The sequence below is a fragment of the Cottoperca gobio genome, chromosome 19 (assembly GCF_900634415.1).
Source record: "Cottoperca gobio chromosome 19, fCotGob3.1, whole genome shotgun sequence".
Classification (NCBI taxonomy): Eukaryota; Metazoa; Chordata; class Actinopteri; order Perciformes; family Bovichtidae; genus Cottoperca; species Cottoperca gobio.
The window spans coordinates 6,405,299-6,429,872 of record NC_041373.1 but is presented as its reverse complement, the minus strand read 5'-3'; the positions used below and the strand labels follow the sequence as shown (position 1 = coordinate 6,429,872).

At 40.3% G+C, this 24,574-nt stretch overlaps 1 protein-coding gene across 2 annotated transcripts in view; it reads right to left on the bottom strand.

The window, feature by feature from the left end:
• Window positions 1-24,574, bottom strand: part of myo1d (myosin 1D) — a 94,797-nt gene that overhangs the window by 51,647 nt on the left and 18,576 nt on the right. For both annotated transcript variants that reach the window (XM_029456155.1, XM_029456156.1), the window contains exons 3-15: window positions 24,287-24,380; window positions 22,133-22,298; window positions 21,618-21,671; window positions 21,255-21,350; window positions 20,436-20,552; window positions 19,224-19,427; window positions 18,654-18,799; window positions 18,340-18,454; window positions 17,953-18,123; window positions 5,446-5,516; window positions 3,083-3,157; window positions 2,122-2,254; window positions 1,769-1,935 (exon numbers count right to left, since the gene is read on the bottom strand). In XM_029456155.1, coding sequence (XP_029312015.1) covers window positions 1,769-1,935; window positions 2,122-2,254; window positions 3,083-3,157; window positions 5,446-5,516; window positions 17,953-18,123; window positions 18,340-18,454; window positions 18,654-18,799; window positions 19,224-19,427; window positions 20,436-20,552; window positions 21,255-21,350; window positions 21,618-21,671; window positions 22,133-22,298; window positions 24,287-24,380 — 1,609 coding nt within the window. The remainder of the gene's footprint in view (window positions 1-1,768; window positions 1,936-2,121; window positions 2,255-3,082; window positions 3,158-5,445; window positions 5,517-17,952; window positions 18,124-18,339; window positions 18,455-18,653; window positions 18,800-19,223; window positions 19,428-20,435; window positions 20,553-21,254; window positions 21,351-21,617; window positions 21,672-22,132; window positions 22,299-24,286; window positions 24,381-24,574) is intronic.

Sequence of the window (24,574 nt, the reverse complement as noted above, 5' to 3'; positions counted from 1 at the left end):
AAGAACATCACCCGCACTGCTTTTTTCCATCTGCGCAACATCTCCAGACTCCGCCCGTCCCTGTCCCAATCCAGTACAGAAGTCTTGGTCCACGCTTATGTGACATCACGGATCGACTACTGCAATGCTGTTCTCTCTGGCCTTCCAACCAAACTGCTCAACCGACTTCAAATCATCCAAAACGCCGCTGCCCGGATCACGACACGCACCAAATCCTCGTAACACATCACCCCCATTCTCCTGAAACTTCACTGGCTCCCTGTTCAATCCCGGATCAACTACAAAAACATCCTGCTCACCTACAAAGCCCTTCATAAACTCGCCCCCACCTACCTAAGTGACCTCCTTCAGGGAGTATACCCCGTCCTGCTCCCTCCGCTCATCCTCAGCTGGTCTACTGACGGTCCCCACATCACGCCTCATCACCATGGGTGCCAGGGCCTTCAGCTGCACTGCTCCCAGGCTCTGGAACTCCGACAGTCCCAACTCAAAACTCACCTGTTCAAACTGGCCTACTCTGTGTAGTATCAATCATCCTGTACCCTCCTCCCCCCCTTTTCTCTTTATTGCTTTCTTCCTGTGTCTCAACCATATCTCTGGTATTGTTTGTTTGCTTCCAATGTTTGTACCTTGGTGCCTTGAAAGGCACCTCCAAATAAAATGTATTATTATTATTATCAAAAATGTTTGTTTATATTGCGTATTTATGTTGAAAACGTATTGGCCCGAAACTCCTAAATATCAATATTAGTATCAGCCTCAGAACTCCGTTATCAGGACTCAGACTGCAAATTAGTGCTAATTGCTTTGTAAACAGATTTGTAATGCCGAGCTTCTTTCTGAATAAAATATGAGTTATTAACGCAGGTCATTGACTAGTAATTGTTTGCTAATTTACCATATGAAAAACAGGGTAATTGTTGTGGCACATTGAAATGTTTCACAACAACGTCTCTTCATAGTTATTACAATCCAACCTGCTATTAATCAAGGTCAGAGGACAGAAATATTATGCTCGTAGGAAGGTGAAAAACTAGTGTAAAAACAAGAAGATGATGATGAACGGGTTATTTTGTGATGGCTGCTGGAGACGTAACTGATTAGCTGCGAGATTAGATTAGATGTGAGCTGATAGGAGTTACACAACACATTTTACACCCCACAGTTAAGAACTGTCATATAATATCCTTCATGGCTGCCCAGTGTACAGCTTCAGGGATTCAGCATGTTTGTCCAGAGCGTGTGAGGTGAGGGAGGAGGCGTTACTCAATCACATCGTCGACCCACATTTTAAAGATAGTCCCATGAGAAAAACATTCACCTTCGACCGTAACATTATGAAATATGTCTAGAATTTGTACACTGCAAATTCAGATTTCTTTGCTCTTTTGTTTTGTGCAACACAAGGTTATTTTGAAAAAAATTGCAAAACATTTTCTGAATTCAACCTTTCAAATGGGAGGATTTGCCGCTTTTCTCTGTCATATATAAAAGTAATTTGAATCTCTTTGTGTGTTGGACTGTCGTGTTGGATGCAACAAGGAATTTAAAGACGTCACAATGTGCTCTGGTGATTTGTAAAGTAAATCTTCCCAATTTTCTTCCCAATCAAAAAAAGAATCGGCACATTGGTTAATAAAGAAAATAATTTGGAGTTGCAGCCTGACATTTAAATATTAAAATATTGAAGGAAAGGAAGATGTAGCTCACTGAAACAAGGTTCATCACATGGCCAAGGTGCTTAGAGTGATTATTATGTTGTAGGTACCTCTGTAGGAAGCGAGGGTACGTCTGTCTGTAGGCGAAGCCTGCACGCCTCACTCGGACATTCTCCAGCAGCCCGAGGTACTCCACCTGGTGGCGGCAGCGCTCCTGCTCGAACAGTAGAGGCGACTTGACGTCGTTGGGCTTGATGCAGCGAACATAGTAGGGTTCCTACGGAGTGCGACAGTGTTAACAACCAACTGAACACGTTTTTAATCTGAATTCAACATGTGTGCGGAAACTCTCAGGATGGATTGTGTGAACACTATTTCAGAATTTGAGCATTTGTGTGTTCAGCCTTCACTGCAGCCCTGAATGTAACACTTAATAAATGGTTCATCCCTCCTAAGTCCTCACCTTGCAAGCCAGGTTCTCCACCAACATGATCATGGAGTTTTTGAAGAGCGTTGCGGCAGTTAGAGGTCGCTTGGTGACCTCAGTGATGCTCAATTTGCCCTCAGGCCACATGGCCTTCAGTACTGGGTTAGAACTGGAAACATGAAAGGTGGAGATGACAACACTTAAATGACTACAGAGTAAAAACTCACAGCACCATTCAGTTGTTTTTAGCCATCCAACATGCTTAAATCCAAACATTATAATGAGCGAGAGCTCAGGTGATTTATGTTGTTGTAACATTTAAATGATTATTACATGTACAATTTGTATTTGAAATGCAAATGATGTAATTTTCTGACACTAGGGGTCTCTCAATCAAAACAATAACAAAAGATGAAGTTTGGTGGAGTCGTGAAAAAGCGTGGGATCATGGGAGTTTGTCCTGTCAGTCAGCTGCTCCCGGTTAGGGTTCCTTCTGTTTTATCAATCAGGAGGTTTTTTTAGGGATCTGAATGATCCTCAGAGGAAATTACACATTTCTCTAGTTTTGAAAATTGTTGGAAACATTTTGGATAATGTAAGTAACTCACTAAGATCTAGTCGTCTTTGAGTATGTAGTTTATGTAGACTCTGGATACAACACCAAACCAAACAAAGGTGTTTCCATAAGGTCATTCCCACATTAAAACATTTTTGGTTCTATCCACATTCCGTGCTCTTGACCCAAGTAAAGAGTATCAGAACATGCACATTAGACAGGTCAGGAATTACTACACCTCACATTTATATTCAGCCGAGGAAAAACACCAGAGGATTGGAGGAGAGGAGGATAAAAGCCTGCTCAGAGGATTAGTTGTACTAGTCCTGTGCCGTTTTCTTTCTGGAGTGGTGTCATGTTAAGAGCTACAAGCAATACAGAGAGTATAGTATGTGGAGGTGATTGAAGCGGTGTGTCTTACTCTGTGCGAGTGTGTTTCACCTGTTGTACAGCAGTCTCTTGAAATCCTGGAACAGAGTGTCTTTGTTCTTATCAATAAAACCCACAACTGAGTACCTGTGGAGAGAGAGAGGGAGGCAGGTAAATAAATATGTTTGCACATAAACATGTATCTGCTTAATACCCTTAACCAGTAACATCATAACTTTATGATTACTTTGACCTAAATATAACTCATCCTCTAAATTTACACTTGGCCACTTAATTATTAGGTATTTATATCAGGTACGCCTTTCCAACACTGGCCCCAAAACAGCCTGAATCTTATCATGGCATGGATTCAACAAGGTGCTGGAAACATTTTAGTTTCTCCGTGTTGAGGTGATAGCATCAAGCAGTTGCAGCAGATTTGTCGGCTGCTCATTCATGCTGAGAATCTCCCGCTTCCTGAAAGTGCTGCTGTTTTGGATTGAGCAGCAGATTGACTGTGACTGTGAAGGCTATTGAAGTACCTTGAACTCATTGCCTTGTAGGTGGAATCAGCTTGAAATGAGGTGCACTTTGTGACAGGTTATCCACTGTGTGGCGTGTATCCTGCTGGAAATGGCTATACGATTATTGGTAGATTATAGCCATATAGCGGGTTTGTGCAGGATGTTCCCTGTTGCGCTGTAACTCCACCATCTAGTATCGGCTCAACTCGCAGCTATCCACAACTTGTGCTCATGGAAAACCAAAAAAAGAGCGAGTTGAGTAGAGCTGCGTCGCATCATGCAGTGGAAATGCGACATTAGATCGCATTAATTCGGGTGTTTGGCACGAACAACCTTCTTGATGCGGTCTGTATAAACGTGCATTGAGTTGCTGACACATGGCTGATCAGATAATAGCAACAACAAGTAGGTGTACAAGTGTACCTAATAAATTGGTCACTTGGTGTATAAATTGTGGTCTGAGTTAATCTAGATATAAGCTGGTCCGTATAGCCCCATGTTAATGATAATGTGTGCTGTTAAACCATAAATAGCATAACTGTTGCAATCCGTGCTGTGAGGTGAGGAGCGCTCGGCCTCCTGCCTGGTCTAAGTGGCTCAGGGATCAATCGAGACTACCAGTCAGGCTCCTCTGCCTGAGCCCTCCCCTGGGTGGCAGACACTTAGCCCTCACAAATGGGCTCAACACGTTTCACTGAGAGCACTTTTTGGGGGCTTATCGTGTGTTATTTATTTATTTGAATGGTGCCCAAGTACTTTGGGGATTCGGAAGTGGTGTTGTCATTTTGGAGAGCGCTGAAGATGTGAAGTAGGGGCTAAGAGGGTTAGTTTTTAATGCTAATCAATTGTGTTTTATTACAATACTGCAGACCACAATGCAACCTTTTTTTTGGTCCAATGATTGATTACATGTCTGTGCACTGGGTATACATGCTTTGAGTAAAACTCTTATCATGTGGAAAGCTGTGGGAAAATTCATGTGCATGACATAATAAATAATGGATCAGTTATTCCTCATCCACAATGATGAATATGAATCCACAAGGATTAGTCGATGTTGTGCATCCTTTTTGCAGAAAGTATTTGTTCCCAAAGTTTTGTTCCTCTGATAAAATATCTTCAATTTATCAATTCATGAACACAGACTATATCTTTCAGACTTCATAAATGCAATTTGTATAGAAAATGCAGAGTAATTTAACACCAGTTGGAAGAAACAGTATTTCCCTGAAGGTGTGTTCCCCCTCTGACCAGTGCTTGATTGCACCTGCAACTACAGCCAACAGAAATATAAGAAGTTAAATCACTCGACGTCAGCAAAAGCAAGATTGTTAAATTTATTCCTTAAGGTACAATTTAATGGGGGATTCAAACAGCCAAAACAAAGCAATATAAAGTTAAAGCCGAGATGCTCGTGTTGCCTTTTTGTTACAGTTATACTGTAAATAAATACTGTTCTGTGTTCTCACGCTGTGGTTGACTGATTTATTAAGTTCTGCCTGTGGATGAAAACCACATAAATCATAAAGATTCATTCTTTGAGCCTGGAGTCTGCACAGATATGATTACATTACAGTTTTATGGCATTATATAAAGTAAGGAGTTGAAGAAATTATGCATCCCTACTGGTACAGAAAGTAACCGGCTCGTGGCATATATTCAAATACAGAGGGTTGAACAGTTATGAAGAAACTATTTGGTCAAAATGTAGTCAGAAAGTGTGAATGAGTGGAGCTCCCACATCGAGTTTGCTTTAGAAACCCAAACTTCCATTGAAGCAGCCAAAAGGTACAAGACTGTGATTTCAGTAGGCAGCTCTGAGGCATGACTATGCAAAAGTGTACACATGTGGAAGAGCATGAATCACCGGTAAAAGCTTTTACTAAATAAATAAAACGTTGAGACACTTACACTACATCTCCTGCGTAGTGCCTGATGCGAAAGTCTCTGTCAAACTCCAGACTCTTGTCAGTTGGTGAGAGCTGCAGAGAGACGGAGAGAGAGAGCAGCGAGTGAGCAATAACAAAAGGACATTTCAGAACAAAGTATTTAAAGAGCAAAGGAATATATATTGTATACTTAACAAAAAAAGAACATTCACTTCTCAGACCAAAGCGTTCTGCCTTGGCTTCATGTTTTCTAGCCAAACTTTGTTCACAATGAATAATGTCCCACCTTGAGAGTCGCGTCTTTGAGATAACATACGTGGGAACAGTCGTGTGAGATACACACAATGATTTAAGAGACGATATAAAACTAAAAACACAAAATCAGGAATGTTGCATTTCAGAAAAGATTCATATATTCTACTGTGTAAATCAATTGTTTTAAAAAATATATTTTTTGAGGAATAGAGGTGATAAATGATAAATGTTGCTATAATAATAATAATTCAATACTATTTGCAAGTAACTGTCTTAAGTTGCAGATGTGTGCCTTTCCTACATGGGGACATTTTTTGCAAATCTTCTTGGACATTTATACAACAAATTGAATTTCCAACAAACTGTCTGAAGTTCTTAAGCAACCCTTTTGTTATTTTTCTATCCAGGTTAAAGCAAAAATGTTAAGAATGATTTGAAAAACTGCAAGGGCAACTGCAGGCCAGATGCAGTGATGTGGAAAACACCAACGCTGTCACGGTGGATAAAGTCTCACAGGAAATACGAGCGGGAGAGGCGGAGCAAGAGAGAGTAGGAAAGGAAGGAATGTGCAAGACGTGATGAATAAAATTCAAGAATGAGACGAGGACTGAGGAAGTGGAGATGAATGTCACGTGATGCGAAGAGATAGTACAAGCAAAAAAAAGTGTGAATGTGTGTATGTGTGATACCGATGCCTGTATGTAGGCCAGTTGGCAGGAGAGCAGGGAGGGAGAAGCACGACTTGAAATGCAGAAAGGAGAGTCACAGGTTCTGATGAGCATCCACATCTGCAGAGCTGCCGGTGACAAGTACGTTTGTGACGTGTTGTGCAGGGTAAAGTAAAGTTGCGTGTGCGTGCGTGATTCACTAAACATATTATGCTGACATGAAGGATTAGAGGGAGACCGAAGTGGAGAGAGGTATCTGGCGTTTTCATAACAATCCCAAAGAGAGAGAACACATTAGCATATCAGAGCAGAGGGCCAAAAGTACAGGAAGCAACCAGATTAAAACTAATGTTAACAAGGAGGAGAAAAAGGACTCATGTGTGAAGGGTAATACAAATACAGAAGAGAAGGACAGAAGCATGTAGATATCCCTGTGCACCTCTGGCCTGGCCCTTTAAATGGCCCTTAGTTCCACTTAAAGTAAATCTTTAAGACTGGAAGTGGGGTCAAACAGCTAGCCCGGCTCTGTCCAAACTTTGAAAATCAACCGACCTATTTCACTGTTTAACATGATTTATCTAGTTGGTTTAATCCATACACACGGAAATGTAAACATGACAATATTTGATTTTAAGGTCTGGAATTATTTCTTGATGAGCAACAGTTCATCCATCCGCTCAGTACTTCTGAGCCAGCACAGGTTGCCAGATGAGCAAAGGTTTTGCTCTCTGTGAGGTTGCCAGGTTTGATATCACTCTGCATGTACAGTGACGACAACTCTGTGATGCTGCCGTTTGTCAAGAAATAGTTCCAACACTTTATTTCCCATAAAACAACAACTTGTTTAAACAAACCAGATACAACATTTCTATTAGTGAGCTTTAGAGTTGCTGGTAGGGTTTCACGTTTCACTTTAAAAACAGGGTAGTCGTTTCCTTCTTTATGCTAAGCTACGTTAACCAAATCCTGACTCCAGCTCCAAACTGGACATTCATGAATCTTCTCATCTTACCCTCAGAAAGAAAGCAAAAAAGCACATTTACCCAAATGGGCAATTATTTCTCCAATGTTACAGCAATCAAGTTTATTTGACACAATAGTGAGTGTATGACTTGTGCACAGTTTTTCTTTGTTCCTTCCCTGATTCAACATGACACTTCTGCTGTACACAGAGCCAGCGCCATAAAGAAGTGTTTTTCCCAGTTTGGTGTTGCACTTGGCTGCTCTGCACAGAGCTCTGACCTCAATCCCATCAAACACCTTTAAGATGAACCGGAACACCGACTGTGAGCCGGACCTGATCACCATCAGTGTTGGACCTCACTGATGCTCTTGTGGCTGAATGGGGGGCAAATCTTCTAATAGAATGGAGGCAGAATAATGACCATGGTTTTAGATTGATCCACAATCACTTATGGGTGAAATGTGTGGGTGTACATATATATTTTTGCATCGAAACTGGAAAATGGTGTGGAGAAACAGAAAGAAAGAAAAAAAGAAAAACACAGCCAACAAATAAAACAGCCACACTGCGTTCTACATAAATGCTATTTCCGTCAGCTGAGCCAACACAGTATGTTCCATTACTCGGGGTCTTTGTGAAAATATTGAATGAATCACCCGAGGGCTCTCAGACATTCACACAGTGAAAGAAGGAATAACCCTGTATAAGAGGAAACATCACAACACAATAAAAGCCTCCCAGAAACAATTAATCAGTCAGGCTTGATTCAGATCCAAAAAGCCTGAATCAAAACCAAACAGGGTCCCACGGTAAATATGTGACAGATCCAAGAGAAATTCTTCAGTGAAATCACAGAACAAATAAATATTTACCTCCCTGGCACTTCAGAAATCTACTGAAGCATCGAGGCGCTTCCAGTAATATTCACAGACGTTTTTAATGCCAACAGCTCGAGCAAACAAAGGCAAGAAATCTTTATTAAAACAAGTTTATTTCATGCACAATGTTAGCAAACCTTTCTATAATTTCACTTCAGGGCTCAAAGCACCATATCAATAATGTCTCAATACTTTATATCAGAATATCAAGCCCTGTATGGAGATTTGACGGTCTCAATATTAGGAGATGATTTATTGGTAAATTAAGAACCCAATCACATTTCCAGGGTATAAATATAAGTAACACTTGTAGGAAATGAATGAATACACACAAACAAACAGAGACAAACAGATGCACTATCAGACAGACAGCCTGCATCTGCTGGAAGCCACACTGCCCCTCTTCCATCCCAATCAGTCACACTCTAACACACACACACACACACACACACACACACACACACACACACACCAAACAGACATGCACTATACACACACATAACCAGACGCACAACTTGGCAGCTTTAACATTAGCACCTCCTCTGTGTTTGGGATTCAGCCTAGTGTTAAGACCAAGGGTGTGATGGAGATGACTCTCTCTGTGTGTGTGTGTGTGTGTGTGTGTGTGTGTGTGTGTGTGTGTGTGTGGAGAGGGAGGGAAAACTAATAGAAACAGAGCAAGGTCAGAATAAATGAGGATAAATATAAGGCCACCAGGCGAGAGAGACACTCATACGATACGTACACTTACAATTCAGAAGACAAAATCGACAGTGGTAAATAAACGCATATACTTATCAAGCTTGTTTATATGATAGTATTTATTATTACCCAGAGATAAAGTGACAGGAAGTGATAAGATGCCTCCACATATAGCTCTCATTACTGCCACGTGTCTTAACTTTTATTATCAGATTAAAAAGGACACTGATCACTTTAACTATAGAACTTGACGCAAAGGACACAAACTGTTTTTTCGCCACTCCATATACATTCTTCTGTAAAAAACTAGTGTATTCAGTCCACGTGTGGCCCTGAGGTTCAACAAAGGCTGCAGCAGTACTGAATCCACTTATTGAATCAGAATTTACCTGGAACATTAAGTAACAGTAAGTACCCGAAGGCTGAAATAACTACAACTCAATGACAAGTGGCCTTTTGTGGGCTGAGAAGCAGAAACAGCCTCGCTGATGTCCACAACCCGCTAATGGTTTCTCAACTGAAGGAACTGTATCAGGATATATATTGCAATATAAAATGACACATTTACCAAGGTAGAAGATTGTTTTCATATTGCCCACTAACAATTGTTAGATACTACCACTAAGTACGGAAATATGTTAATGTAATTTGGGTGAACTGGTCCTAAACTAAATCCTTTCAACAATATGACTAGTGAAAAATAAATTTACCTTAAAATACAAAGTGAATGTTACACTATCTGGTCATTATATGATCATGATGGGTTGACCGACAAAAATGGGTCATCCCTGCTTGCTGTACCCGTCAATTTGTAATCTCAAAGATGCGAGGACAGCTTTACAACATACCCCAAACAGCCTCTCGATACTTCAGCCCTCTGTACAGACGAAACCAAACACGTTGCTTGGTAGACTTCTCTCTGATGGATCAAATTGTTCTGTTGTCCGCATACATCGATTATTTTGACACTCCCAGTGAAAGAGAACTCTCACCTCAATCTGACCCTGCAATCACTTTTCCAACAATCCTGTTTGCCACCTGTGCCCTCCTGCTCTCTTGTCCCTAAACAGGAGTAAACAGCCATCTACAGTACGTGTGCACAAGCCAGACCTCCCGATGAGCAGCGTCTGACTGTCTCCGAACCTGTCAGGAACTCACAGCGGGTACCACGGGAACTAATCCAGGCAACAGATGAGGAGATGGACTTTGCATTTCATGCCCAATACACTGAGGGGCAGCTGTCAGGGTATTAAAACAGTATTGAGCTACATCCTCACTCTAGACACACTTATGAGTACAACTCACGTAACACTCATCAAAATGTCTCCGCACTGAACTGCTGGCTACTATATCCACTGCTTCATGCTCTCATAGAGATCATTTCCATGTTTGCTGCTACTGCTGACCTTGTGCCTCCCTGGAGCTAATGAGCAGAGCATCTCGGTGATTAGCATCAACAACACACGGCCCTTGAAAGCTTTACCACTTAGCACAAACCCTCTACATGCATTCATACATGTGTGGCAGCAGGTGGAGGACACACATGCACACACACACACACGCACTAACATGGCATCCCATTAGTATGCTGCACCTGAACACGGCACCTGCTGAGTCGCTTGTGGAAAGTTAATTTGGAGTCAGATGAGAAAATAGAAAATAAAACGTGAGATAGGAAGTGAAGACAACACAGAGCTATTGAGGGAGGTTATGTGAAAGAGGAAACACTGACGAGAGAGTAGGGAGGGGCAGGAAATGAAGTTACCAGGATGTCTGCTCCAAAAGAAACTACTATGTCAGCTAATTATTAAAAAAAACGTTTTTAAAAGCATATCTGGGAAGATCAAAGCAACGCAAAGTTTTGTGATGAGGGAGACGAGTAAGGCACAGTACAAAGAAAAAAACATGAATAAAGAGGATTGTAACCACGCACCAGTAGTAAGGAAAAGAAATGAAAGCTTTTACAGCTAGAACATATATGCTGATGATTCGGCTAATTTTTGATGGATAAGGCTGACGTTACTACAACAATGAGTTAATCAGTCACTCAACACTTTCTGACTTCCCTATCTTGTCTCTAGCACTCAGCCCCAAGCCTGCTGGATCCTACTGAAGACGCAACGTTTATATTTAAAGCTGCAAGCACTGAGCATAATAATTGAGCCTATGGCCCAGTGATGAAAGCCTTTGCATCTGCAGTAATACAAACTGAGTGTCTGTGACAACAATACCGGAAAACATCCCAAGAGGTGCACAATGTTTGGATCCCTGAGAGTGAGATCTAAAACACACACACCTGCAATTGCGGCGTACCACCATAGGAGAACAAAACTGAGATATTTGAGATTATAACTTTAAACTGTTGGTGTTATGCATTTCACTCCTTTTGTTTTCACTCACCAACTACATGTTCATTTAACTAGAACAAATTAATACTGTGTTGGACTTCCTATAGGGTCTTAGTGTTACCCTGTACTTCAGTGGTATATAGCATTTTTACATGATTTTTTAATCAATATCAATCAATTTGTTGTGTTTTGTCAAATACTGCCAGTAAAACCTGCAAAGGCAAACTGCTGTCTACAACCTTAAGACTTTAGTTTGCTGTACAGTTGTGCACCTACGCACATAGTGGAGGGAGAATAATGTGTTTTTGATATATTATATACAGCAATGGAGCTCTACGGCACAGAGGAACAATCTTTAAATCAGACTCCATGACATGAAGAAAAATAAAGAACATCAACAGTCAGTTACGATGTGGTGCAATGACCTAAAAATAGAATAAAACACTGTATAACTCAAGTAAACAAGTACGCAGTTTGCCGGCAGTATAGGTCAACAAGACTAAAACATTTATGAACCTAGTTAAATTTCCGTGTGATGAAAACGTCTGACATACACAATTTGATGAAAAACAACTGGAGAGACAGATTTTACTGCACCAACGCACACGCAACAAAAAAAAAAAAAGGAAAAGAAGAAGCATCATCCACATCAGATTCAAGCTTCCCTTTAGGTAAGACATCTCAGTAAAGAAGCCCGTAGCTCTCATGCATCAAAAGCGTCTGATTAATTCATAACAAGGCTGAGAAGCCTGGAAGCCAATAAAATATTTTCTCATCACCAGACTGCAAAGCAACAGGACATGTTGACATGTGGAAGCTTAGATTAGAAGAAACGAGCAGAAGGAAGGTGTTAGTGATCTAAACTTACTTCCTCTTCTGCTTTTGATCTGTTATCAGGTCTTTGTCAGGCCTTTGGCAACATGTACCTCTGTATGTATGCCTAGTGCACCATTAAATGTGGGCGTGTGATTTACTGTACACATGCAGTATCTAGTGACCGAATGAATGGACAGGGAGTCTAACATCATTCAGTGCTGGAGACACACAGCTCAGATTGCGTTACAGGAACATCTCCTAGAATAGATCGCTGACTCATCTCTTCCTATGCATCTCTGCTTCATTCTCTGCAGTGAGGCGCACATCAAGTTCTGCTTCAAAGTGTTCTGCATTGCACTGGCTTGACATAAAAAGAATCAACTCAAGGTTTTAGATATATACTATATCTATATATACTATAATACAATTAAGTATGATTAAGTCGTATGCCACTGATAATGTCATTAACATGAAGTTGCAACAGTGATCTTCATATTTACAAAATGTATATGTAAATCTTAAGAACTGAATAAATATTGTACTAAAAAGAAGCTTAATTGAGCTTTTTGGCCTTTTGGGTAAAACTGTGAATACATTATTTTTTTTTACAGATCATCATCTTATAGCCGTTATGCCGAATGCGTTAAAACATGTGCTAAATTACATCCAGCAGACACGGGGCAACATTGGCTTTCATTCAGAGTTGTATTTCTGGCCACACAATACATTTTATTCTAATATTCACTCCCCTTCAAGCTTAACCAACTCCTGAGAAAAAGATCTGTCTTTGTAGCTGCTGAAGGCTTCACTGTGTTCACCAGCCAGCTGCTAACTTTGACCGGCTGCCATTTGGTGCCGGGCAGGTAGTGCACAGTGGGTTTTATTGGAGCTTTTTCACTGAAAACAGCTGCCTGCTGGAAGTTGATGAGAGCGGAGTTTGGACCGGAAAACCAAACCAGGGGGGGGGGGGGGGGAGCAGCAGTCTCCAGCCTGATTTAATGCATTGCTAATATAAAAACATATTGATTAGCAGAGCATTAAAATACACTAATACAGGTGCTACATCAGTCATCATTTACTGTATGTCTAGCCCTCGTATTCATACTCCCTTTCTACATGCCTCAACCCTTTTCTCTCCTTTGATGTGCATATCTCTCCTCCTCTCACACTTAATTCCCTGTCTCTGCCTGTGCACCTCTCTCTCGCTACCTTTTCTTTTTCCAACCTTCACATTTTTATCCTGGCAGACAGACTTCAAGCCACGGTGGGAGTGCCTAAAGTCTGCAGAGCTCGTGTACACTTTGTTCCCTCACAGCTGTGAAATGTTCAGAACTTTTCCAAAGACCTAATTTGCATCATGAGTGTGGGTTAGGATGTCTATTTTGGGTTACACAAATATACAGAAAGAGTATTTCTTTCTCCGTTTTTGCTATGGCTGAAGGTAATTCACAAATATCCAGGCTTTACTCCACTCCTGGAATTAAAGAAATGTATGGAATAAATGATTAAAAACTAAAGTAACGCACACACCACACATGCTTTAAATGAGATTCTTCACGTCCAGAAGTGCAAACAACATTGTTCTCACAAAGAACAATAGTCTAGATTGAGCATCCACTCATTTCAGACAATAACAGGTGCATTCAATCTCTCCTATAAGAACATTTTAGGGTGCTGGGAGAAAAACACTGCAGATTTTACGATGACCACCAAGTGGTGCTGATAACAAAATGTCTAATTAGACATGACAGTCCTCCTGCAACACCTTTTAAATGAATGTCCATGCAGGACAATTACTCTCCCTTAAATTAATCACCCTAATATCAAAACATGTCTCAATACAATATTCATAAGTCCACAGACAATAATTAATCACCATAAACCACAACAAATTATCTCATTCTTGTTTCGGTCGAATAAAAGGAGTCGAAGGGAAAATGAAGAGAAAAGCTAAACAAGTCCAAGGTTTCATTCAACCCATGTGGCTCCACTGTTTTCTCTGTATGAATCCAGTGTGCTTCCTCTGATGCCAGCACTTTTTATATTCCAATACATTTAGGAAAGGAAATGATAGAACAATATGTATGAAAATTTATACTCTGCTTTTTAACAATAACATTGTTTCTCACAAGTATTTGTTCAGGAACTATCTAATGTACAAATAAAAAATGACACGCATATATTTTGTGTTAATTTGTGCAAACATGAATAATTATATTGTACACTTAAACACTTTAACTCACCATGTTAAGCATAAACACTGAATAAACCCACTACAATACACTTCTGCTTGCACCTTAATGTATTAGTCAACAACTATAAATCCTCCTGTGGGCACACATCGGTGTAGGCTGCTGAGTAAGCAGATAATGGATATAGACTATTGTAATAATAGAAAGTATATCTGCAAAGGAGAAGGTAGAATTGTTGACACATATTGTGCTTGAATAAATACTTAAAAATGGTCCTATAGGTATATTAGCGTGTGTTATAAACATTTATAACATGTTTATTTCTTTATTAACTTTCATGACTGTTCATTTAAATGGTAATACACACCGTCTGTTCCCAAAAAATGTAAATACCCTGGGAGATCCACAAAAGCCCCCAATAACTACTTCCTGACAGAGAGTCCATTATGTTAATGTTGCCTGGCAACAGGCCTCCAGACAGTACAGGAAAAAGGATCTCGGGCTAATATTGATTCATAGGAATATTGGTTCCAGGAAGTAACAGCGGGATCACACATCAAGTCTTTAAACTCCAGGAGCAGGTGAGAGAGCAGCAGAGGGGTGACAGCAGGGAGCGTATCGACTCCAAGATGATAGAAGTAAAGGGGAAGTAAAGGGAAGCTTCACGGAACAATACATCCTGCAGCAACACTGCAATGTTCACCTCCTCTCGACTCCTCGCTTTACTCAGCTTCCTTGACATTGTGAGCTTTATTCACCTTGAACTTAAATGTGCTCAATATTCTTTCTTTACATCGCAGGGGAACATGTGGTGTCCTTGAAGCCTCTGAATTCTTAGCTTCAGTTTGTAGGCTGTTGCTATGAGTATTCGGATCTACAGTACACCGTGGATGTTTGTCTACGACTTATCATTCATTTTCACTACATCACCGTCTCCCTCTCTTCTTCCCTGTTCTCTGCTTGGTTCTCTTCATAAATGTGTAAATACAGTCCCCTTCACCTCAGTCCCTCCTACACCCATTATAAACACAGCAAAGCACCAGCTCCACACACTCCTATTGGCTGGCAGTGACATCACTTTTGCAAAGTGTCGAGTCAGACGCCTGCTCGCTCTCCCTGACGACTGATGCCCCCTTGTGTCCGTACAGAAACGTGCAGTCATTTAAAAACTGCTGCGTTTTAAAGTCTACTTATCACATTATTACATGTTCAACATGTGCAGAGAAACTGAAATACGATGACCCCGGATCAGTGACGACAAGCGACTTTCACCTTATCCGAGTCATCTGATCCCTGACAGAAGCCGCGGATTCAAGCAGAGTAAATTGGTTTATGTTTTGTCTGGCCGTGCAGACCATTAGAGCGAATTAGACTGCGAGCCTTCCTGATTATTAAAACCAACAGCACCATGTTCGGCACTAATGGTTACTTACTGCACGGTGTAATCTGCCCTCTGCTGTTCTCCGGTTACTACAGCCACATCCTGCACCACCACAATATGATACTACTTGATGTTTACAGGACTGTCTCAGAAAATTAGAATATTGTGATAAAGTTCTTTATTTTCTGTAATGCAATTAAAAAAACAAAAATGTCATGCATTCTGGATTCATTACAAATCAACTGAAATATTGCAAGCCTTTTATTATTTTAATATTGCTGATTATGGCTTACAGCTTAAGAAAACTCAAAAATCCTATCTCAAAAAATTAGAATAGTTCCTCAGACCAAGTAAAAAAAAAGATTTATAACAGCAAAACAAAATCAAACATTTGAAAATGTCCATTAATGCACTCAGTACTTGATTGGGAATCCTTTTGCACGGATTACTGCATCAATGCGGCGTGGCATGGAGGCAATCAGCCTGTGGCATTGCTGAGGTGTTATGGATGCCCAGGATGCTTCAATAGCGGCCTTTAGCTCATTAGCATTGTTGGGTCTGGTGTCTTTCAGCTTCTTCTTCACAATACCCCACATATTCTCTATGGGGTTCAGGTCAGGGGAATTGGCAGGCCAATCGAGGACAGTAATGCCATGGTCAGTACACCAGTTACTGGTGGTTTTGGCACTGTGGGCAGGTGCCAGATCATGCTGGAAAATGAATTCCTCATCTCCATAGAGCTTTTCAGCAGACGGAAGCATGTAGTGCTCTAAAATCTCTTGGTACACAGCTGCATTTACTCTGGGCTTGATGAAACACAGTGGACCAACACCAGCAGCTGACATGGCTCCCCAAACCATCGCTGACTGTGGGAACTTCACACTGGATTTCAAGCAACTTGGATTTTGCTCCTCTCCAGCCTTTCTCCAGACTCTGGCGCCTTGACTTCCAAATGAAATACAAAACTTGCTTTCGTCTGAAAAGAGGACTTTGGACCACTCTGCAACTGTCCAGTGCTTCTTTTCCATAGCCCAAGTCAGACGCTTCTTCCGTTGTCTTGAGTTCAGAAGTGGCTTGACCATGGCAATACGGCTATTGTAGCCCATTTCCCGGACACGTCTGTGAACAGTGGCTTTTGATACCTGGACTCCAGCTTCAGTCTACTGTCTTTGAAGCTCCCCCAAATTCTGGAAGCGACTCTTCTTCACAATGCTGTTAAGGCTACGGTCATCTCTCTTGGTTGTGCAGCGTTTCCTGCCACATTTCCCCCTTCCAACAGACTTTTTGTGGATGTGCTTTGAAACTGCACTCTGTGAACAGCTTGCTCTTTGAGACATTTCTTTTTGTGTCTTACCCTCCTGATGGAGGGTGTCAATGATGGTCCTCTGGACAGCAGTCAGATCAGCAGTCTTCCCCATACTTGTGATTTAGTTTACTGAACCAAGCTGAGTGTTTTTCAAGGCTCAGGAAACCCTTGCAGGTGTTTCGAGTTAATTAGACGATTCAAGTGATTCGTTGAACACCCTACTAGTATACTTTTTCATGATATTCTAATATTTAGAGATAGGATATTTGAGTTTTCTTAAGCTGTATGCCATAATCAGCAATATTAAAATAATAAAAGGCTTGCAATATTTCAGTTGATTTGTAATGAATCCAGAATGTATGACATTTTTGTTTTTTTAATTGCATTACAGAAAATAAAGAACTTTATCACAATATTCTAATTTTCTGAGACAGTCCTGTATATTAAGCTTTAGTGTTCATTTTATTGATTGGTTTGGTTTTAATCGTTTGATCTATAAAAAAAAACAGGAAATATAAACCATAGTTTCCTTGGTGATGTCTCAGGTGTTTTGTCTCGTCAGACCAACTGTCCAGAGCCAAAACATATTCAGTTCACTATATTGTTAAGACAACGACTTACATTTGAGAGGCTAAAACATATAAACGCATATGAATTCTTCATTGATAAATCACTTAAACGATTGACTGATTATCTGTGTAATTTTCTGTGAGTGGACATATCCACAAACTGTTACAGCTCTAATTAAGACACCGATATCAGTTCTTAAAATATTGTGTATTTGATCTATTTAACACAATTGTACTGTAAGGAAACATGAGTGAGGGTGATGCGTGATACAGATCAGACCAGATTCAAACCCATTGTACATGGCAAGAGAGCGAGGCACCATTTTTGACTTCAGCTAAAGAAGTGGAAACTGTGCAGCTCAAGTACTCTCCATTAGTTAATGTCAAAATAATAATAATAATAATAATAATAATAATAATAATAATAATATTGTATTTAGTGTTTCCTACCTTGCGGCTGGTGTAGTGGGCGTGTTTGGCCAGCTTGCCATTGAGTCCTTGGAGGAAAACCTCATCTGTGACTTTGCCCACATTCATGCAGGCCTCATCCAGCACAGAGAAGATGCCTTTATGCTGCTGCTCCACCAAATCCACAATGATCTGGTTATTGAAGTAATCAATCTAAGGACAGAGGACATAATGCACAGTTACTATGCGTTACTATGACAGAAATATACAACAGTTTCCTGAAATTAGTTGTGAATCTACAATATCAAAGCGGTTTAAAAAAAGATTGAGAAACATCCAACGTCCATTAAATAATCAGTCTGAAAGTTCACATTGTTAATGAAAACCCCCCCCAAACATGAAACAAAAACAAAGAAATGTCTTCCTCACATGTTTCCAGGGGATTCCTTCTCGTTGATATTCTTCCTGTTCCTGCTTCAGCACCAGCTGGATGAACAGTTGCTGCAGCTTTTCATTACAGTAGTTGATGCAGAACTGTTCAAAGCTACAGAAACAGAGGAGATTGAATGTTATGAATGCAACCTCTATATCTATATATCTATAAATAACTCATTCTATAGATAGATGTTAACCTTGCTGTGTGTTACAATCAATAATATCACATCTTAATATGGAAACAGATGTCAAATATTGATCTATGATGATGCCTTTTATATTGGTGGAATATTCTGTCTCATTCAAACCTGTTGTTCTGGAAAATCTCAAAACCGTAGATGTCCAGCACCCCGATGACGGTGTTCTTCCCGTGGACTCTGGCATCGTAGTTTTTCACCTCAATGATGTCATTGATTCGTCCCACAATCCAGCAGAACAGACGTTCGTACATGGCCTGAGGACGATAACATATATTAAAAGGTGTATCGTAGACTAATCGGCTGGTGAGCGAGTTCCTTGCTCAAGGGCACAGATGGTTTGCTGAAAGTGAAATGTCACAATATCAGTGAGTCAGACTTTTGTTCACCGCCCACAGTGCTGGTTTAGAAACTGCCTACATACATTGCTTCTTCCACAGTCTCCGGCCTCTGTCTGGAGTCACAACATTGTGACTCATGCTTGTGTGAATCAGTGTGAATTGCAGTAAAAAAGATATCGCCAAGCACTAAGTGAAATGTCACAACCCCCCGGCATCAGCTGGTGCATGTTGTTGTTTTTTACTCTGTTCTTGTACAGCCCACTACAGAGAAAGGGTTTTGTGCAGTACTTCCTGACAGATAACCAACAATGTGTCATTTTCTATCTTTCCCAGCAATAACCTTGGCGAGGGCGTCCCGTCCGTAGCTGGCCTCTTGTGCCGTGTGCTGCTTTTCGATGACGTCTCGACCCGTGGCCACGGTGCGGTAGAGCAGGGCCTTCTCCACATTCTCTTCTTTGGTGGACAGCAGCTCCCTAAACACAGACACCAGCTTTGTGTTCTCTATCAAGGTCACATCACCGTCCACCCCAAATGTCAGGTTGCCCTAGAAGAGAAGAGAGAGAGGAGGGATTACTCCTTAGTGCATAACATTTTGGTTAAAGGAATAGTTCTACATTTTAGGAAATGCACTTTCTGTGCACTATATATGAGGATGTGATGAACTAATCTTAGCATAGACGCACAAAACAGCTTGACCGGCTACGTCTACCTCCAGAACGCAACTCCCTATAAAGCCCAAATTTGTCGCCTTTACATTTTTTGGTTGTGTACGGATTACACAAACAAGATATAATGTGTTAATAAAGTAGAGCTTTTTAAACTCTGAACAGAGTCAGGCTGGCTGTTTCCTCGGTTTCCAGTCTTTGCTAAGCTAAGCTAATCGCCTTCTAGCTCTGGCTTTATAGTCAGCTACACACACAAGAGTGGTATCCATCTTCTCATCCAACTCTTGGCAACAAAGAGATTAAGCATATTTCTCAAAATAGGAAGGTTCTGAAAAAGTATGGAAAAATATGATGTATGATACCAATTACAGGGGAAATTAAGACGGTCTTCAATTGGTAAAATATTTGCTAAAGTAACCAAGAGAGTTTAGCTGCAAAACAATTCTATTCAATATATGTGAAAAATACAGTTTCCCATAATATCAAATAATGACTGAATGTTTACTTTTTGAAGAGATTCCTTTGAAAATCCACATCTGCTTATAAACTCAATAGTATTATCTAAACCCTAATAACTGAAAAATAACAATCACATCATTATTTACATGAAACATCCTAGGAAATTCTCAGGAAGTCATAGACCAGTAAAAGACCAACATTATTTGTAATATTTATTGTAAGCTGCTTTTGCATTGGGTAAAAAGAAACACAAAAGTAAACAAACACAGGTGCATCTTTAAATCTGTACACTTACTATCTTGGCAAGGATACTTGTCCACTTTGCCAATATGGCACTCGTTCGTCTAAAATCTATATACAGTATCTCCCATATTGGGACTCAGCTGGCGACAGGCACGAGCAGGGATTTGGATATTATCGGGTATTACCAGATGTAGGATGGTGGCCAGGATCTTGTAAACAGTCTGAATCTCATCCCCTGTGAAACCGATCACTTTCATGGCGTCAGCTACAGCTTTGAAATCAGCGCCATCATTGATGGAAGACTGCAAAACAGAGAGAAATGTTTGAAAAAGATTACAACAAAATACTGAACGTAAACTGTCTTAAAGTTAATTGGATCCATCACTGCGATGTTTAGTTAAGCAAAATTGTAATTTTCTCAACATTTTATCTTTTAAAAAAACTATTTAATGATTTTTCCTGCTGAAGCAAATGTAAATGTGGATAAACTACATATTTTATTTGTGTTTTGTCCCTTTGTCACAGCCTTTTCTTTTCTCTTCCAATTAATCTGGCTGGGATATCAAATTCCCACAGTTAATTAAATTACAAACTGATGCTGTGATGTTTCGCTATAAAAATAGGAGCCGCTGAGGCACGCAGTGTACAAAATGCCACCTCAGCTGTTTGGTTGTATTGTGTTCCATGACATCAGGCTGTTTGTTGCTGTCCAGTGGTTTTGTTCCTACTCATTAAGCTCATGCAAAGACAGCAGCACAGAGCAGAGGTCTAAATAAAAAACACTCTGTATAGTAACACAGAGATAACGATTACTGAAATACTACATGCAACATGCAATACCTTACTCTTATACTGGTTTGTTTAAATAATGCGTAATCGGTGGTAAAGGATATTATATCTGAAGACAAACTTAAAGCCACACCGACGCTCTCTCAGACTTTTGTTCTGAGGTTTTCACGCTCTGCTACTTTCTGTTTCTATGCAAGTTGAACTGCAAGAAGTACCTTAATTTGGCCTCCAACTTTGATGTAGTTGTAGGCCGTCGGGTCCTTCTGGATGTGAAGAGAGCGTAAGAGGGAATCTGGAGCTCCTCTGAGCAGCTAGTGTAGGAACAAAAGTACATCATACATCATACAGCACCTTTGTTGTGCTTTTGCAACATGGCTATTACCCTCCTACCAACTGTCATTTCTGACTCATACATAACATACCATGCAATCTGAGCCTCATTTTCAATACATTAAACTCCTACATGTAGGAACAAAAGGCCTCTTGATGAATTCTGTATAGATTCATATTTCAGTCGTTCACATGTGTCACAACCACATACTGTACACACGCATTCTCCACATGCAACACACACTTACCTGGTAGTATGAATGGAAGCTCCGCTCTCCCTCCTGTTGGAAAATGACCCTGGACTGTGGACAAAGGAGGAGATAATATAACGGCTGTCTTACAGCCACTCTGAGCAACAAAAATTAACATTCTGCCGTCTGAATGCAAAAGCTCCATTACTACCTAGGACAGGGATTCCCAATGTTTTTATTTGTGACACTTTAAAGTGGAGCTTTGTGTACTCTACAGTATTTCACACGATTCGAGAAAGGTCCACAAAATGGGAAAATAGGTTTTTAATTTTAAAGTATGTTGCTTATTGTCACGCAACCCCCCTCAGATTTACAGTATCTCACAACCCCATTAAGATACAAACTCTAAATATAAAATGTAAACAAACTGCCTACAGTAGGTACAATAGTATCTGCAGTTACGATACAAACTTAATTGCACTAAATCAGTGAGAAAATCATTGACTCCACTGTCACCAGGTCAGAGGTATGACGACCCTTTGCTTCGTCTCTGAGGCTAGAGGCGCCTTTACCTTTTCCAGCAGGTAGTTGCTGATGTGGCCTCCAATGGGATCTCCCTTGAAGTCAAAATTGATGTCCATGTATTTGCCGAAGCGGCTGGAGTTGTCGTTGCGGCTGGTCTTGGCGTTTCCGAAGGCCTCCAAGACGCAGTTGGATTTAAGCAGCATGTTTTTCACCCTGTGGGAACGCAGGACGATATTACAGGTAAAGATGTCGTACAGAAGTACAACCAGGTTAAAAGAGCAACTCGTTCTGTCAAGGGGTGTGAAAAAGTTCCAATACAGCCTTGTATGTTATACCTTAGTATTGTGGATCAGTACATTTGGTAACAAATTGGTAACACTTAAACCTCATCAACTTTAAAACATGAGATCGTTTCATCCTACACACACACACACACACACACACACACACACACACACACACACACACACACACACACACACACACACACACACACACACACACACACACACACACACACACACACACACACACACACAGGATGTTGATGGACTTAAATACCATTAGAAGAACAGTCGACTCAGCACTTTATTTTATTACTGCCACTTGGTCACCTTAAGTTTTTAAGATGCATAATTGCCGTGTATTGTTGTGTATGTTATTTATTGTTGTGCATGTGTCGTTTTATATGCCAGTGCCAAAGACACATTTCCATTTTATGCAAAACTAATGGACAATAAAGTGATCAGAATCTGAATGACATGCCAGTGCTGTGCTAAAAGCTTGTTGTGCTGCCCTCAAGTGGCCAAGACAAATACAACAATGCAGGTTTAATATAAAGTAAGAATTATGAAAACAGACAACCACACGTACAAATCATGGCCAAAACCAGAGACATGCGTGTGTCGTCACTGTATGTGATATTTGGCCAGAACAATCTCCCCTTCAGGTCAGCATTTGACCAGACACAGCTGGAGATTTTCAATATGAGTTTCCACTAACAAGCAGTGCCAACAGTTCCCCTGACACCCACTGATAACAGAACAGGAAGAGCGACAATCTTAGCCGATACCTAACCCACATAGATAACAGACAGTAAGCTGCTGGGAGTCAGGAGAAGTTAGAAGGACTGACTGATCTGCCTCACTGTACACAACTCTACATTCTCACTGCGGCATTAATTCATCCCCTAAAATTTACATCTATAATCTCTTATTTTGTAAATAATCTTTGTGCAACAAGGCGTTGTGTTGCTCAAAAATGTGCAACCCTTTATACACCAAGTTTCATAACTCGAAGGGTAATGATACCTTTCAAAGCACATTATCTAATCTCACACCTCTTTTGAACTAAAATAACACTTTATTGCTTTTGTCCGAACATCTGTAAAGGTGTAATATTTTGGTCCAAACACTTAATAACATTTAAAAGTGAACTTCCATTTTTAGAGATATTGCATTGAAATCTGACTCAGTAATACTGTGCAAGCATTAAAACATACAGAAGGCTACACATATTCACAAATTAGATCAAGATGACCGATATTTTCTCAAATTATCTTTTGCACTATTCTGTCATCTCTGGCCTTTAATCTTCATTTAGTTTTAACCATGTTCAAATGTATCTCCAGCCGTTGTTTGTTTTTAAAGTTAAACCTTAAAACCTTCCTCCTGCACAAATCTTATCTGTATCTCTGACCTACATTTTGGTTACTTTAAAGCAAAGTTTATCTTATGCTGCCCTGTTGATATCTATCGATTTCAACACACTGAAATACAACCATTCTATGATATGGTGGGTGTGGGCTGTTATCGGTCATAGGGTCACTATAATCTAAGAGACTTTGACTACCGGCAGTATTCATTCTTGGAATATTACAATGACTTACTTCTAACAATAGTAGCTGTGATAAGATAAGAACAGTGAACTAGAAAATAGATCATCAAGAATGAGCTATGAAGTTCTTCTAGTTGTATATATCTAAGGAAGTGGATTTTTGTTGTACTCGCTATGGTGGACTTTAGACACCGTTTTTACCTCATATTTAAAAGTATCTCATGTATCTGGGCTCATTGGGATAAGCACAACACGTCTCTATGCAAGGTATGTCTCCTCCCTCCCCATCTGATAATATGTGCAGTTTACCAAACCAAGCTTCTGCAGTGTGTTCAGGTTTAATATTGTCAATAAGAGCAGCTCACCTTTCAACTTCAGCCCTCTGATTGGGATTGGTGATAGCAGCAATGTATTGCATTATGTACTTGCTGGCTTCAGTCTTTCCTGCTCCACTTTCCCCTGCAATAAAAACAACACAGAGTGCAAAGAGTTAAAAAAAATAACAATTCATATTTTGGTGGTCATTTTGAGGCAGTTGGCCTTTTGAAAAATATCATATTAAACTGCAAAAGACCCACAACCAAAGCCTGCTTTGATGTTTTTCTGATTCATACTCGCTTTTATTTTTAAAATCTTTAATGTGTAGCACAAAG